This window comes from Lissotriton helveticus, chromosome 9, assembly GCF_964261635.1.
Source record: "Lissotriton helveticus chromosome 9, aLisHel1.1, whole genome shotgun sequence".
Lineage (NCBI taxonomy): Eukaryota > Metazoa > Chordata > Amphibia > Caudata > Salamandridae > Lissotriton > Lissotriton helveticus.
In genome coordinates, this window is record NC_136070.1 from 1,155,071,672 (window position 1) to 1,155,089,842 (window position 18,171).

At 43.1% G+C, this 18,171-nt stretch overlaps 1 protein-coding gene across 2 annotated transcripts in view; it reads right to left on the bottom strand.

The window, feature by feature from the left end:
- Positions 1–18,171, bottom strand: part of CACNA1D (calcium voltage-gated channel subunit alpha1 D) — a 1,365,963-nt gene that overhangs the window by 926,643 nt on the left and 421,149 nt on the right. For both annotated transcript variants that reach the window (XM_078661595.1, XM_078661596.1), the window contains exons 2-3: positions 12,470–12,788; positions 3,188–3,293 (exon numbers count right to left, since the gene is read on the bottom strand). In XM_078661595.1, coding sequence (XP_078517721.1) covers positions 3,188–3,293; positions 12,470–12,788 — 425 coding nt within the window. The remainder of the gene's footprint in view (positions 1–3,187; positions 3,294–12,469; positions 12,789–18,171) is intronic.

Genomic DNA, 18,171 nt, shown 5'->3' on the forward strand with positions numbered 1-18,171 from the left:
CTGAAGGTCCTTGCGGATGAGGATGGTCTCCCCCGCCTTGAATCTATTTAATCACAATCACTCCATATGCTTAGTCATGTAGCTGTGTTGCAAAATAAACTGGGTAAAAAGTAAACATTTTTGATTAAAGCTCTTTTCAGAGAGATAAAAACAATATCTGAAAGGAATAGGAACTGATAATTTTCCTTTTGTGCAGGAAGTATATTAGGAAGTAGTTAGTGGCAGTTTTTCTCTCCCTGTAGGGAGTGCAAAAGGTGCAAGCAGGAGATCTAAGCAGTTAAGAATGCCCCTTTTGCCCATGACATTGGCAGGCCTACACGGTGATAAATGTCTCTTTCTGAAGTGGGTCTTGGGAATACCAGAGTTGAGCAAAGCTGAAATGAGAGTCAGGAGTCTGACCCAATGTGCAGGGTGGACAATTAGTGTGAAATGCTAGCTTGAAACAAAACATCACATCTATGAAGACCAACAATCACTGTCTTCTTGTTTCCGAAGGTTGGGGCATTCTAATGGTGTCATTCTCAACAGCAAAGGATATAAAGGATAAGGTTAAGGGAAACTCAAACGTTATAAGAAGTCTTTAGGGTCAATGAGCAATATCATCAATGTATTCCAAAATTAAAATGGAAGTATAAATGATGTGCATAATCTTGAATAATTTAATATTTAGCCATTAAAACTTTCAAATGGTGGCATCATGTTACTGGGGAGTGATGATATTGATAGAAACTGAGAAATAAAGAAATCTAATTAGATAGTAGTAAAAAGTCTAACCACTGGCATCATTACCTGCTTGAAGATCACTATAAGGGTCATTTTTGGAAACTCAAAGCCTCAAGCTTTCACAAATACATTTATTAATTATTGTGTGAAGTCATCATTCATTCTTCAAAACATGTGATCCCAAGGAGGATGTTAGAAGTCCAGAAAGATAACAAAGTCAGGGCTGTCACGATAGGACCCACGTGTCTATCCTCAGATTCTTAAATATGAGATGTGTTTGCATCCATTCATTGACAGATACTTGTGGACCGTGTGACATCTGGGAGGATGGAAGGATGAAACAGGAATGTATATACTACCCTCAGAAATAGAAAAAACTACACTCTTTCTAACATTGTCCCACAAATTCCCATCCTGGATTTGCAGGTCATCCAAGGGTGAGTGCAACAAAATAAAACGTGCTGCTATACTAAATCTGTATTGCACTATTTATATATGTACTATATCTAACTCTAAAGCGTCCTGTATATATTTATATTCCATGCTGCCTCATTTATCATCGTACATATTTACCCCAAAACTGTATCACCTGTATATCCTGCTGCCTATCGTACTTTTTGTTTTCATACAGTCACTATGTATCTATACTTACAAATGTAACTCATGCTGTTAAATGATACTCATGCTGTTGTGGATGTGCAAATGCTGTAAAGCGCTCTGATACCTTCGGGTCAGGATCGCACTGTACGTAACTCTACAAATAAAATGAAACAATGGAAGTGTTTGGCCTATGACCAAGCACAGCTGTGGTTGGCTGCAGGACCTGACCTTTGTCCAGCCCCTGCGCTGAAGAAGAAGGTGAACACAATCCATTGCACATTTGCCAGACCCTGCACCCAGGTGCCCAGTGTAGTACATCTACTCAGGGAATGGGTGCAGGGCCTGGCTGAAAGTCATGCCAAGCAGCTGACTCCTGCTGCACACAGCCTAGGGGCTTGCACAATGAGCTGCATATACTGGGGTTTGGTTGTAGTATATCATCCAAAAGGTTACTGAAAAAAACTTTGTTAAAAGTATCAATAACTTTGGTCATAAAATATTAATTGCTTATGGAAGCTTAGGAAATTCTATGTAATGAAATAGTTAGAGTGTATCCGTGGTTGCAATGGAGGACCTGACCCATTAAGGTTCGCCAGTTATTTTGAGGTGTGCAGCCGCAATTCAATAACCCCCCCCCCCTTCATGAACTGCTCAAGTATTCCCTCACAATATCTAATTTGAAATATCCTGCTATAATATCCTCACCAAATTGGCTACTAAAATATTGTGAAGGAAAGTATATCTAGGCTTATATAGATTTACTCCACATACATGATAACATTAGGTCACAATATACTGGCAGGATGACATGTCACTTAATTTTGTGATATACAACTACTGCTCATGACATCACTCATGACATAACTGACAGAACATCAAATGGCATAACTGATATCTCTGAGATCATATATGACATCACTATTGATATAATTGATGACCACTATTGTGAACATTCATGACATCACCATATATTTCCACAACGTCATTAATATAAATGCCGTGGATGAAAGGGAACTATGCAACCATCCTGCAATATCAAAGAACGTTGTACTTCTTCGTAAAGTGTGAAATCCCTCTCCTTCACCAGACTATGCTGCCATAATTAAAACTTCACTCACCTCTAAAGTCAACACTTCAATAATATGTCATGATAAAATCCAGGTCAAAATACAATTAATACATCTGTTTTTGTGTTGACTTGTGATATTTCTGTAAGCAACAAAATCACAAAATGGCCTCGGTCCTTTATGGGTAGAAACACATACTTAAATATTCACAACTATAATTGCAATTGATAACTTAAAAAAATTACAATAAAAATAATAGTTGAGCAAATCATAAAAACAACTAGTGATGTTAGCCCTTTTTCACGCACAACGTAAGCACAAATGTATACGTGAAACTGTTTAGTTACCATCAGAACAACAGAATGTGTTCACTAATATATTATGAAAACTCCAAAAATGTAAAATATTTAAAACAAAAACAAATATTCAACTAAAACAAGAAATCTGTGTTGAAAGAAATCTGTAATATGTCAAAACGATGCAATAAAGTAACCAGAGACAACTGAGAGCAAAAACCAGCAATAGGACCACCAGTGACATCACAATGAACTGCTGACATTGTTTCAGTTTTGGTTCACAAACAACATCATCATCGCACCATGAACAGCAAAAAAGGTGCAGTCAACAAACCGAGACAGGAGTCAGATATGTAAAGAGAGTGTCCCAAATTGGTTAGTAAGCAAAGTAATAAATTACTTATAGCCTGTTATTAAAATGAACCATAAAACACCCTATAATTAAAGCAAACCCAGAAAGAAAAAATAAATAATGTCAAAGTAAAAAGCAGGAGAACTTACCAGGTTATGATTGGTTGAATTAGAATCATCTTGTGGGAATGGAATATAAACAGCTAAGGCCACGCAATTGGCAAAAATAGCCATTAATATAAATATATCAAATGGTCTGTGAAGCTTTAGTTAAGGTATACATACACCAGAAATGCTCACCTACAATATGTTATTACATTTTTACAGATTTCACATTACAACATGGCATTTAATCACTCTCCCCAACAAAAAATGTGTGTCCCACTAAAAGCTGACCCATGGCAATGGCTTATGTCACACAAAGCTAAAGTTAATGGTAACTGCACAACACTTAGACTGCCTCACCCACTCCCAAACCACAAGTACCCTGCCATCTAGTGGCAAGAAAAGAAACTGCTTAAAAAAATGACTGATAAGCAAGAGAGGCCCAGATATCCTGGAGACATTCAAGTGTATTTAGGCGAATTATCACAGAGTTCACACTTAGAGCATCTTCTGTAGTTATATCGCTCTACTGGAAGTGGGAACCCCACTGCAGAGATAAATGAGACTCTGGATCAGAGGCTCACAAGCAGCAAGAGTGTTGCCTTATACTCACTAATGCCTCAGGGCCTTGGGTCTTTGAGAGTTATAGTATGCAATGATGAAGACTGGAGCAATTGATACAGTGGAATCATACCAGATGGGAGGGATGTCAGGGCCAGAGAATAGAAGGCGCAGTGTGTAGATGTATGAGGTACTGCCTCTCCCACCTTCCAGGCTGAACATAAAATGGAGACATATCAGAACAAAGGGAGAGGCAGGGTAGTAGGATACTCTTACACCCCAGTATCAATGTAGTAAACAAAACAAGAGTATTCTATGGTGATGATAGAGACCATCAAGAAGGAGCAGGGAAACGACTTCACTTAAGGCGTTTTTTTTTAAAAGAAAGCCCTCACTCACCACCTAGTGATGACATGCTTCATCATCGGGCCCCACAGAGAGGACCTAGCATCCCCTCTGTGTGCTGCGACGCCAGATCTACTGCGGAGCGGGTTGGTGGGTAAGGACAGTGCTGTGCAAAGAATATTAAGTGAGTGTTGTGAAGTTTAAAAAGGTCTGTAGTGTATCAAAATTAATTTATTAGGATCACTAAGGACTTAGAGATAAAATGATGTGTAGGAAATACGTCCACAGTTAATTCAGTGGTAGTTTCCTAAGTCAGTCGACATGTTTCAGCCACGAAACGGTGTAAATTTACCTGGCATTCTTCAGGACTTGTTGTAACTAAACCCTGGCGGTATGGACTCGCTAAGGTCCACCCTAACCTAGGGACGTGAAAGTGAAAATTAAATGTGAAAAAGTGCAAAAAATTAGAAAGAAAAACTGTCTTTCTAATAACTCCTGGTTTAGGAGGCTTCCAATTTTCGGTTTCTGCACCTGTTAGGAAATAAAGTGACGAGGACAAACAAAAAGACAAAACAAACAATCAGTTGTATTGATGATTGCCTAATAGCGGTCCAGTGTGCTCCAGTTGGTGGTATCAGAGACATCCTGTGGTTAGATAACAGTATAGTTAACACCACCTTGGTCCCCAGCGAAAAGAGCTTTATAAGTAACTAGTGCTAAGTGCTATATGTGCTATGTACAACGCGTGCTATTTACAAGGGGTTGTGAGTTAAAAAACGCTATCAACCTAAAATGTCGGCGCGATAAGCAATCGTGCTGATAGTTAAAATAAGGGTAATTTCTCACTTTAATAGTGTGTAAGTTTCACACCATGGGTCACAGGAGGGGGGTGGAGGCGTAATTGGCACACCCTGCAGTCGTTAGAAATGAAATAAAATAAGATCAGGCAATTGTGCGACTCAGATCGGTACTTAGCTCAAAGGAATGCGGAACATTTTCGGCTTGATGTACTCACGCCCTCGACGCTCGGCACCCGTGGTATACCTATAGCGACCCTCTGCTGGACCCCGAAGACGTCCGCTCGAGGAGGCGAGGCAGTTAAGTAAACACCACGGTATCCTGCTTCCGGGTTGGAGCGGTCGGTCTGCGTCAACGCGTGAGGGAGGACCAATCGATGCACACTGGCGTCATGTGTATTCCGCCAATAGGCATCGATGGCGTCGTTGGCAATGGCAACACGCGAGTAAGGCTGTGTTGTGTAGTAATTGCGGAAGTCCGCAACTGTTTTGCGTACAGCCATGGCAGTAATTACAATTTTGGTGGTAATGTAGTGATAATGGAGTCTGATATCGGTACATTGAATGGGAATACATAAGACGATGTCAGACACACTACAGGGTTTTCAAATGCTCGAGGTGTGTCGGCCATTGCTAGATTGCCTAAGATGGTATGAAGGGATGGAATGTTAGCAATTACAATCCAGACATGATCTATAATGCTGAGCCATCGTTCAGGATTAATTCAAGACAGAGTTCCATGGGATATCATCATTCAACCCCTGGAGATGGGTCCCCAGTCTATAGACCCATCTTTGTTCTTTCTCGAATAGTCGGCGGTTTATGTTATTGCCACTGTCAATGTGCTCTATTATTGTCCAGTGTAAATCATTGGTAGTATGATTCTTTTCCAGGAAATGTCTACTCATTTTTGTGGAGGACTTTTTACATCTAATATTTGAGCGATGTTCACATATTCTCTGTTTCACCTTCCTTCCCGTCATGCCCACGTATCGCAAATCACAGGGACACGTGATGAGATAGACCACATTGGTTGTATTACAATTCGTGTGTTCTCGTTGAGTCCAGGTTCTGCCTGGTTCAAGTTCCAAAGTATTTGTGTGTGTGGTCAGGTGGCAGACACTACAATTGGAGCATGGGTAATGCCCCACCACTTTCGGGAGTCCCCACACATCAGTTACTGACCTAGGGGTTTCTGTAATTGTTGGTTTAGGTCGAGTGTGGACCAAGGCGTCTTTGACGCTTCTGCTTTTCTTGAAAGAAAACAGAGGCTTTTCCCAGGTTTTATTGGTGCTTGTAAGAATTCTCCAGTTTTTATTGATTGATTTCTTCATTACGTTAGATAGGGTGCTGTATGTTGTTACGCAGGTCAGAGGGATGTCTTTGTCAACATGCGTCTTTTCCTCCAGGAGGGCCTCCCTTGGCTGATTGCGAGCTCTCTTATAACCCTTGTCAAGGGTTGCAGTCGGGTATCCTCTGGCCTTCAGTTTCAGGGATAGTTCAGCAGATTGTTCCTTAAAGTCATGTAATTCAGAACAGTTACGTCTAAGACGTAAATATTGACCGTACGGTAGGTTTTCTTTCAACGGTCGCGGATGGAAGCTGGTATATTCAAGGAGATTATTTCTTGCGGTTGGTTTGTGGTATGTTTTAGTTTTGAGTTTGGTTCCCGAAATCTGGATAGTGACATCAAGAAATGTTGTCTCAGTCTTGCTGGTTGCGTGAGTGAACTTCAGATTGGGGTCAAGGTTATTTATCCAGAGTAAGAATGTCTGAAGACTTTCTTCATCGCCTGTCCATAGGACCAGGACGTCGTCAATGTAGCGGCGCCATAGTTGTATCCACTGATGAAAGGGGCCAGTAGTGGGTAGGATGTATTTGGCCTCAAAGTCTGCCACATAAAGCCCGGCCACGCTCGGGGCAAAGGTACTACCCATCGAGGTCCCGGTACATTGAAGGTAGAGGTTGCCTTGGTACGAGAAGAAGTTTTCTTTAAGAGCCAGAGTTGCACACTGTATGATGAAATTTTTTGAAGCTTGATGGGTCCAATTGACGGAGTCTAGAGCTTCTCCCAGGACCTTGATGGTGTCATCCTGGGGAATGCTGGTGTACAGGCTCTCAATGTCGAGTGTGATAAGGGTGACAGTATTTTCAGCAAAGCTTATGCTCTCCAGTAGCTGGAGGAGGCTCTTCGTGTCTTTAAGGTAAGTTGGAGTACTCTGTACCAGTGGCTTCAAATAGAAGTCGCAGAAGCGCGACAGTGGTTCAAGTAAGGAGCCAATTCCGGAGACGATTGGGCGTCCGGGAGGTGGCATCCGATTTTTGTGGGTTTTGGGGAGGGTATAGAAGTAAGGGACAGTGCTCTCATTGATATTGAGGAAGTCTGCCTCGTTCTTTGAAATTTGTCCGTCCTCCTCTGCTCTCCTGATCAGCGCTGTGATCCGTGATTTGAGGTCCTCGCTGGGGTCAATCAGCAGAGGTTTGTAGTTTTTCCGATCATTGAGAAGTAGCTTGCAGGCTTTGTCATAATCGGTAGTGTTCTGTATGACTAGGCCACCACCCTTGTCCGCGGGTTTTATAGTAATGCTTTGATCATTTTGTAGAGTTTGTAATGCGTGGTACTCACCAGTGGTGAAGTTGTTGAAAGATTTAGGGTTTGGGCAGTTTTCAAGGTCGTGGAAAACCGCTTGTTCGAACGCAGTAATAGCCGCAGGAACAGTGTGTGGTGGGGGATTGAAGGTGGAACTCAATCTCAAGCCAGTATCACCATTGCGTAAAGCCTCGTGGGATCTTCTTTTCCTTCAAAGAAGGATTTTAACTTCAGTTTTCTAAAAAATGCGCCCAGCTCACAGTGGAGTCTGAACTTGTCTGGTCGGCATGTGGGAATGAAGCCCAATCCCTTTTCTAGGACCTTGGTTTCTGTAGGAGATAGTATTTTGTCAGAAAGATTTGTTATCAGACTTAGGTGCCGCTCGGTCCCGGTTGTTGTTCCTTGTTGCGGGTGTGGTTGCTCACCATGTCCGTGTTCTCCCATGACACTTGGTTGGGCCCTCTTCTTTTCCCTCTCCCTCTCCTGCCCATCCCTAAAAAAGGCTGGCGGTATTGAGGGTTGAAATTATTTGGCGGCATAAAGGCCGGGTTCCATCCCATCATAGGGTAGGGTGGTTGTTGAAAAGGGAATTGTTGTCCCATGTCCATCATTTGTTGAGGCATAGGCCAACCTTGGGGTTGGTTATGAAATGCAGGGTGTCCTCTGTTATATCGGTTCCCTCTGTTGCCTCTCCTTTTTCCTTGCTTATAGGAGCCAGTACTTGAACCACTACTGATGGATGAGTCCGCATCCGATTGGGCACTGTTAGATGCTTTTCTTACGGGTGGTGTAAAAGAAGCCGCTGAGTATGGGTAGATTTTTTCGAAATCAAATTTATCCAGGTCCTTCTGAAATTTGGTGACCTTTGCTTGTAGTAAATTTTCTTTGTATTCATTTAGGTCTTTATTTATTTCATCTATCTTTTTCTTGAAGCCCGTTATTGTTGTTTTGAAGCGGGTCTCAGTCTCCTGGATCTCAATCATGAGGGTCTCTGACAATCTCAGTGCTGTCTTGATTATGAGAACGAGCCAGTCGCGAGTGCAATGCCAAGCGATCATGGCCCATTCTTTCCTGAAAGTGGAATCATTCAGAAAGATCCTGGGGGCATTCGTAACTAGCAGCCCTTTTGGTGCCGCATTTTTCGTAAGGTACTGTTTCAGTATAGTACCGTGGAGGATAGTACGTATCCTTTCACGTTTCACTTCAGTCAACTTTTCCCATTCTGAGGTATGGGCAATTGCCTGTGAGACTGCAGGGTCAGCAAATAGATTAGTGTCAGAGATGATGTCAGCTATCTCTGACTCTGAATACGTTAAACCCAAATTTGACATGGTGACAAAAAGTGGTTTTGGAGAAATTACAGTTTAAAACAACTCAAAAAGAGACCAGAATTAGAGGTTCCTTATTGAGAGAGCTCTCACAGCTGTGCGCTGCTAAGTATATCAGAACAAAGGGAGAGGCAGGGTAGTAGGATACTCTTACACCCCAGTATCAATGTAGTAAACAAAACAAGAGTATTCTATGGTGATGATAGAGACCATCAAGAAGGAGCAGGGAAACGACTTCACTTAAGGCGTTTTTTTTTAAAAGAAAGCCCTCACTCACCACCTAGTGATGACATGCTTCATCATCGGGCCCCACAGAGAGGACCTAGCATCCCCTCTGTGTGCTGCGACGCCAGATCTACTGCGGAGCGGGTTGGTGGGTAAGGACAGTGCTGTGCAAAGAATATTAAGTGAGTGTTGTGAAGTTTAAAAAGGTCTGTAGTGTATCAAAATTAATTTATTAGGATCACTAAGGACTTAGAGATAAAATGATGTGTAGGAAATACGTCCACAGTTAATTCAGTGGTAGTTTCCTAAGTCAGTCGACATGTTTCAGCCACGAAACGGTGTAAATTTACCTGGCATTCTTCAGGACTTGGTGTAACTAAACCCTGGCGGTATGGACTCGCTAAGGTCCACCCTAACCTAGGGACGTGAAAGTGAAAATTAAATGTGAAAAAGTGCAAAAAATTAGAAAGAAAAACTGTCTTTCTAATAACTCCTGGTTTAGGAGGCTTCCAATTTTCGGTTTCTGCACCTGTTAGGAAATAAAGTGACGAGGACAAACAAAAAGACAAAACAAACAATCAGTTGTATTGATGATTGCCTAATAGCGGTCCAGTGTGCTCCAGTTGATGGTATCAGAGACATCCTGTGGTTAGATAACAGTATAGTTAACACCACCTTGGTCCCCAGCGAAAAGAGCTTTATAAGTAACTAGTGCTAAGTGCTATATGTGCTATGTACAACGCGTGCTATTTACAAGGGGTTGTGAGTTAAAAAACGCTATCAACCTAAAATGTCGGCGCGATAAGCAATCGTGCTGATAGTTAAAATAAGGGTAATTTCTCACTTTAATAGTGTGTAAGTTTCACACCATGGGTCACAGGAGGGGGGTGGAGGCGTAATTGGCACACCCTGCAGTCGTTAGAAATGAAATAAAATAAGATCAGGCAATTGTGCGACTCAGATCGGTACTTAGCTCAAAGGAATGCGGAACATTTTCGGCTTGATGTACTCACGCCCTCGACGCTCGGCACCCGTGGTATACCTATAGCGACCCTCTGCTGGACCCCGAAGACGTCCGCTCGAGGAGGCGAGGCAGTTAAGTAAACACCACGGTATCCTGCTTCCGGGTGGGAGCGGTCGGTCTGCGTCAACGCGTGAGGGAGGACCAATCGATGCACACTGGCGTCATGTGTATTCCGCCAATAGGCATCGATGGCGTCGTTGGCAATGGCAACACGCGAGTAAGGCTGTGTTGTGTAGTAATTGCGGAAGTCCGCAACTGTTTTGCGTACAGCCATGGCAGTAATTACAATTTTGGTGGTAATGTAGTGATAATGGAGTCTGATATCGGTACATTGAATGGGAATACATAAGACGATGTCAGACACACTACAGGGTTTTCAAATGCTCGAGGTGTGTCGGCCATTGCTAGATTGCCTAAGATGGTAATAAATAAATGCCATGTAATGCCACTACTAAAAAAAATAGCATGATGCTACTTCCAGTCGAAGCACGAATTGTCAAATACCGTATGTTGTCAGTTACTATGAGGCCATCTGATCTCTAATTGTGAAGAATGTCACTCACGCCACCTATATAACTTCAGCAAATGTAGTCCATGGATAACTTCTAACATGAAATAGCTTTTAAAACAAGCATGTTTAATAGGGATGAAGAAAATAAGTAAGCAAAAGTTTGCAAGCTTTAGGTTTCAAAACAGTGACCATATGTATGTGCTGCTATGGAACAGAAAGAGATACAGCCACGTGGGCACATTTAGCAGTCCATTACCACACATTCGGTGCTCTTGTGCTTTCTTTGGTGAGGAGATTATCCAGTGCTGCTTTTGCCTTGCATTCTTGCATTTGTAGTTCTGAATTTAAAATAGGGAAAAAGCAGAACTACAAATACCAGAATGTAGAATAAAATAAATGGACAGGAAGTAGAGTCGACGTTGAATCTTTGCAGATAGGTGATCATTTCAATGGAACGCACAATATTCTGTTATGTTCTCCAGAAGGTACTCAATGAGTGAAGGTAGAATAAAAGTAAGAGGTGTGAAATGCAAACAAGATAGAAGTAGAGGAAGGAAAGGCAGAATAGATCGCAAGAGGATGTTAAAGTAAATAGAGAGGGAAGACTGAAAAGGGGGTTAACAAATTCAAGTTAAATAAACAGAAATCATGGGGCTAAAAGAGATAGATACAAATTAGAATGATTTAACTTCATGGAGCCTACTGTGCTGCCTCTATGAGGGAGCGACACAAAGCTAACTAAACGTTTCCAAACATTTATACAAAAGTTAGAAGTACAGGGTAGCACCTAAACAGGACAACTATTCTTTTAAGTAGGACAAGAAGAATCTGTTGCAATCTTGTCCATAGAACTTGTCGACCCTTGTCTTACCTCCACTCCCTGTGCTAGAATCACTGATGTGCTATTCAATTTTATCATGGAAGTGGAGTCATTTCTAACCATCAAGAACAGTGCAGCCTGATTCCTGTGAACAATACAGGAAAATACACTCTCATCCCGTATTTAACAGGCAATTCTTTTGTTAACATGGCAGTGATGATCTTGCTGACTTTTCTAATAGTCCTCAAATGAACCATATACTTTACTTCATATCTTCCCTTGACTAAGTCACTAGCATCAATCACCACGCATGGTAACTTTTATCACAAACAAAAAGTCCTCAAACTGTCAACCAGCTGGATCCCTTTCCTAAAGCCTTTACCTCAATCACATGGGCTCTTGCTTCTGGTCTCCCAAACAGCTGCAGTTTACGGGTTCTCGCATCCCAAACCACGTCTCTCGGCCAACCTAAGTTTCTTACTCATTTCCAATTCTCTGTGCACCAACTATCATTCCTGTTCACACGTCAGGCCACCCAACCCTTGAGAAAAACATTTCTATGTGAACAATATACATCAAGCAGTCACACCTAGCCTACAAACCCATCTCCACTGTACCGAGGACCAATCCAGGACCACCCACTGTGCCTTCTCCACATTTCCAATACAAATGCTGTGTATGTGTAAAGAAATACTTTAAAAACAAGGCTGACATCTATGAGCTGTACAGTTTGTGCCATGACTCGTCTACCGCTTATTGTTTCCATGCACAAAACTGGTAAGACCCGTGTAAGCTTTTGATTGCTATATAGAAAATGCTTTTGCTTTCCCTCAAATAAACAGATGTGTGGCATCAACGTAAACTTAGTTCAACACCTATGGTGTATGTCGGAAATCTTGCCCAATACAATAAAACTATTAATCCACCTTCGAAGGACAACTAAAGGAGTGCAGGTTTGTCAATAAAAAATTATGCAATACATCTTTACATGTATACATATTAAAAATAAGCAACCGATACAACAGTGACATTGCAAGGTAGCGCAGTAGATCAAACAATCCCCCCCCCCCCAAGGGTTGATGCAACATTTAAAGATATACACACCACAACAGAGTTAAAAGGATACTTCCATTCGACAATACTAATGCAGGCTCTTCGGATGGGGTTATTGAGGGACAAGCAGAAGAGGGCCCGGGGTGGTCTGTTGTTCGTCGAACCTCCCTGTTTTTTGCTCTTGGCATATTGCTGTCGTTTTTTCAAAGAGAGAGATCCTACAGGTAGAGTTTCTTCGGCGCTCATAGCTTGGGCCGCCTTAGCTTTTCTAGCAGCATCAATCGCGGCTTGCCAAGAAAAGACAGTTTGTTTGGATGGTACTGAATGGTTTGTTGTAAATGGTAGCCCGTTACCGGCAAGAGGAAATCTAGTGCTGCTTGCATAGTTTGCCTCTGCAAAAAATAAGAGGAAAATCACATAAATATTATTGAACACTACTACACACAAAGGTAAATTAAGAGAGTTAAACATGCTAACTGCATAGATACTTTGCATAGGTTAACCACCAAGGCTACCAAGTAACAAATACACCACATACAAACAGAAAGTAACATCATCCAATGTCAACCTCTGGAGACATGCTAATAGGCAAAAACATGTGTAAGAGAACAATTGCCAATAATGTCCTCAATCAGTTTGAAAAGTGGTAGCCTCTATACGAGTTTAATATGATGAGTTGCCTTCTTATGTCAATATTGTTGTCTAGTGAAATATTACAAGATAGGGTATAATCTCAAAACGGCAAGTAATGGCAATTACTGGACATACACATGAAATCCAGGGAATCTGTCAAAAAGTGTATGCGTGCAAAAGTGTACCAGATTTGGGAAAGGAAAACTTAGAAGGATCTGTGCACGAACATCAATTCCTACAGTTATTGCCCATTCCTAAGGAGCAAACTCCTAAAGGTGTTATAATTTCACGTCTCTGCGCTACTTCACCCCTCAATATGAGGAATTACCAAATCAGGAGTTTCAAATAACTCCTAATAATAAGGCCTTAACTGGCGGAACAATGAATCAAAAGTAATTTGGATTAAACTGTTCAGCAGGGATTGTTGATTCCATTTTTATTCTTTTCAAAGCCATGTAAACTGGTGATGGGAAATAAAGAGGCATTTATTATTGTGGAGGATGCAATGAGAGTAAAGTGAGAGGGAAAACCAGTTACTCACATCGAGACACACCCTAGTACAGGCAATTTTCAAAATCCTTAAACTGATTATGGTCACACAGCAAGCAATGTCGGTCTAGAGGTTAACATATTGGGCCTAATTCACAAAGTAGATGAGTTTTACTCTTGTTTTGTATGCAATTTTGAAATCATGTCCTGTGAGCAGGTTCCAGGAGTTAGACATGTTAATCATGGAACACAATGTGCAAACATTTCTTGATCACGAAAATTCAAAACTATGCCAAAGACATATATACTCAAAAAAAGATTTGTAAATCATGTCTCATATTTCTATGATTGTATATAACCAACTAGCAGCCCGTCCCGACGTTGTCCGGGTATGAAACAGAATGTATGCAATGTGTGTAATAGACAAGGGAAATGTATTTTAAAATCTCGCGGTAGAGAACATTTTTAGCATGAAGTGTCACAATAGTTAGGCATGTGTGTGCAGCTACTGTGTGTACCTCGGAGTAAGAAGTATTACTAGATGTCTCTAGTGTGTATGTACTCCACTTCCGTAGGTAAGCATGTGTGAAAGTGCATTCAGTTGTAAATTTTGTGTCCCCGCAGGCACGCTGAATCACGTCATCCCCCGCTTGAGGTCCGGCTCCAGTTTTGTTTGATGTTGTGCTTGTGGTGTAAAGTCGTTGATGCAGAGAGGTGAGTGGGTGACAGCACACGCAGGAGACGCTGCGCATGTGGGAAAGTGCAGTCAGTTCAAAGGTTAGTGTCCCAGCAGGCGCGCTTAGTCGGTTCATTCGCCGCCTGAGCCCGGCTCCAGCCCTGGTTGATGTTGTGCGCCTGGTGTCAATTCGTTTATGCAGAGAGTTGAGTGTGTGACAGCGCACAGGAGACGCTGCAGTTAGTGTCCCCGCAGGCACGGTCCTTTATGCAGAGAGTTGACTGGCTGACAGCGCGCAGGATACTGTGCAGTTATTGTCCCCGCAGGCACGATCAGTCGCGTCTGCCTCCGCCTAAGCCCTGGCAATCGCTGCGCCCATTGGCCATGCCCCAAGGCACGCTTTTTTTGGGGGGATGTGCCGCGCGATTGTTGCCGGTTGTCGCGCCCATTCGCCACACCCCTTGGTGCCGCGCAATTGCCCTGCCCATTGGCCTTGTTCACGCCCCCAGCACACGCCCCCAGCACAACGCACACGTTTAAGGAACACTTTTTTTTGTCGTTATGCCGCGCCCTGCCCACGCCCACGCCCACAAGGGACTACTTTGCTGGTAAGGTTCTTTTACCTTTCAAATGTATATGGTGGGCATCTGTATAGCCTATGTCCTTCTGCTGCAACTGCCCTTTCCAATGCTGTATTGGGTGTTGTGATTGGTGCTGTGGTTCCTGAGATTACCCGCCTCAAAGGTTTGAGCTCTCTCTTTATAATATTAGTATAGATTAACCTTGAAACGGCAATCCATTACCATCACTTCCACAATACACGTAGTGACATGAATTTGTAAATGTATGGAACCATGTGTATCTGCAGTTCTGTGGAAGAATGGAAATGCTAATATCATGTCATAAAACAAAGAGCACGACAACCCTAAATCACTCACTCTTATGTATTTCTAACACTAACTGTAAGCATCTTTCCCCTGAGGCGGAAGCCGGGGGCGCTCTTCCTTTACCTCTTTTGTCGATTAATTAGAGTGTGTTAATATTGCATCAGGACTTGTTTTTACAAATTGTATATATTTTATTGGGCACAGTTTTATTATTCCTGATAATGTGACCTAGAAGGGGAGAACTAATTTACCTTGACGCTCTTAATCTTTGCCTGATTCTACAGGCGCAGCCGATTTGAGGCGCTGACGCCGGTAGTCGCGGAATTACCGCCGCCATCTTGGGAAGGCAGGGTAGCGGTCCAGCTTCTGGACGCTTCCCACCCTCCTGTCATGTATGAAAGAAATCATTTGTCATGTCCGCCCTGGCACGGGCCTAGGGCCAGTCCCCCTGCCCAGATGACTGGCATGAACCGCGTCAGCTGGACCAGAGAACAGCTTCTACTAATAGGATCAGGATCTTGCCCAACAGCGGTCCGCTGCCCTCCTAATAACTTAGACAGCCATTCCTTTCACTGTCTTCAGTGCAACCTGACCCTCCTTCCTTGGAGCGAACGCATGCCGCCATTAACTCCCGCTCCGAGCATTGCACGTACGTTAAAAGCAGCTTTGATAAATTGTAGATCCCTTCCTCGTCACTCACATGAAATTTGGTCGACTCTGACCACTCATAGTTGGGACATTCTATTCCTCACGGAGTCTTGGACAAAAGATACCTCTAATCCGGATATCTATCTAGCCACCCCCCCGGACTATCGCTTCTTGGGTATTAACCGAGAAGGTAAAACGGGAGGCGGACTTGCCATTCTGTTCAAATCTCAACTTAACATCACCATAAAAAAACTCAGCAACATTGGGATGATCGAAGCCATGTACTTCTCAATTGCAGATTCAGCGTCGGTTTATTTAACCGGCATCTTAGTCTACAATCCACCAAAAGCATCCCCCTCCTCTTTAACGCAGCTGGTTCATATTATAACTGACCTGTCCCTTAAGCACCCGCACTTTATAGTTTTAGGTGATTTTAACCTACACGCTGATGACCTTACCTGCACCCAAGCCACTCGATTCCTCGACTCTCTTCAGAGCCTGAGCTTGACGCAATTAATCCATGGCCCGACGCACGTAGCTGGCCACACATTGGACTTAATCTTTTCTAATCTCCCGGGTACCATCACTCACCCTTCCCTTCCCCTTACATGGTCCGACCACTATCTTCTTTCGGTCGATATACCACTCCCTCAGGCACCTATTCCGGTGGAACTGGGAATAGACCAAAGGAGAAAATGGTACAAGGTCACGCGCACTGCCTTAGAGCCTGTCTTTAGCTGCCCTCTGGAGCCTCACATTGATAACATCGATGTCTGTGTCACCAAGTTCAATGCGACTCTACTGTCTACGATTGACGGTATTGCTCCATCTGTACCTGTCTCATCTGCGAGATCCCGTCCCTCTGCTCCTTGGTTTTCAGCTGCACTGCGCGAAGAAAAAAGCCGCTGCAAAAAATTAGAACGCAGCTGGAGACTAACCTATGATGCAGAGGCAAAACTTATTTATAGAACGGCCTTAAAGAAATTTACCAAACTAAAAAAATCCGCTATGAGAGAGTTTTTTGCCTCGCAAATTAAAGATGCAGACAACTCGGCAAAAACATTGTTCAAAATTGTCAAAGATTTTGTCAAACCGCCGGCCATGACTCCTAATAATTTAGCCAACCAGTCTCTTTGTAATGGACTATCAGACTTCTTTCAGGAAAAAATAGAGAAAATCTCTGCTTCTTTTCCTCCAGTCGCAACATCCGGGCATTCCCTTTCCCCAGTCTCAACCAGCCTTAACACTGTTCCTGCCCTACTGGCATTTAAGGACCTCACTCCAGACCTTGCACTTAAACTACTTACTCAGTGCAAATCAGGCTCTCCTCTTGATCCGGTCCCCCCTAAGATTATGAGTGACTTAGCTACCGTACTTATAGAGCCACTTACTTCTATATGGAATGCCTCTTTACATCTAGGCCAATTCCCCACTGCCTGGAAGGAAGCTATGCTTGTGCCTATTCTGAAGAAAACAGACGCGGACCCCACGCAATTTTGTAATTATCGGCCCATCTCTCTCCTTCCTAAACCAGCGAAGGTTTTGGAAAAGGCCGTCCAGCTACAACTCGCAGAATATCTGGAGACTAATTTTTTACTCCATGACTCCCAGTCCGGTTTCCACACGGGTTTTAGTACAGAAACTGCACTGCTAGAAGTATCGGAGACCGTTCGAGAATGTGTGGATAAGGGCGAGGAGGCCTGTCCGCCGCTTTCGATACGGTGTCCCACAAAATACTTTTAGATCGACTGGAGCAGACTGGACTAGGTGGCACCGCCCTGTCATGGATCAGTTCTTTTCTTCAAGGACGATCACAGAGGGTCCTTCTTAGACCGTTTACATCGGGGTGCAAACCTCTTGTGTGTGGAGTCCCGCAGGGCTCTGCGCTGAGCCCACTGTTTTTTAATGTCTACCTGGCCCCTTTGGCCAAGGTAGTGGAATCTTGTGGGGTCAGAGTGATCTCTTATGCTGATGATACACAGCTGATATTCTCCTTTAGAGATCACTCTGACTCCAGCCTTTCTAGCTTTCGCCATTGTCTGGGCGAAATTTGCTTTTGGATGTCGGCTAACCATCTCCGACTTAACACTGATAAGACGGAGGTCTTGTTTTTTAATCAAAAAATGACCATACCTCCCTCATTGTGGTGGCCAACAGTACTTAACCCCCCTCCCATCCCGGTGCATGCCGCCCGCAATTTGGGGTTTCAATTTGATGATATGCTTTCCTGTGGCCCTCAAATTAATAAGGTCACTGCTGCCTGTTTTGGAAAATTAAAGATGATGAGAAAGATATTCCCATTTCTGCCGATGGACGCGAGCAGAACGGTTACTCAGGCCTTAATAACCTCACACTTGGATTATGCCAACAGTCTTTATGCTGGGGCCCCTTTGTATCAAATTGAACGCCTTCAAGTAGTTCAAAATGCTGCAGCAAGACTGA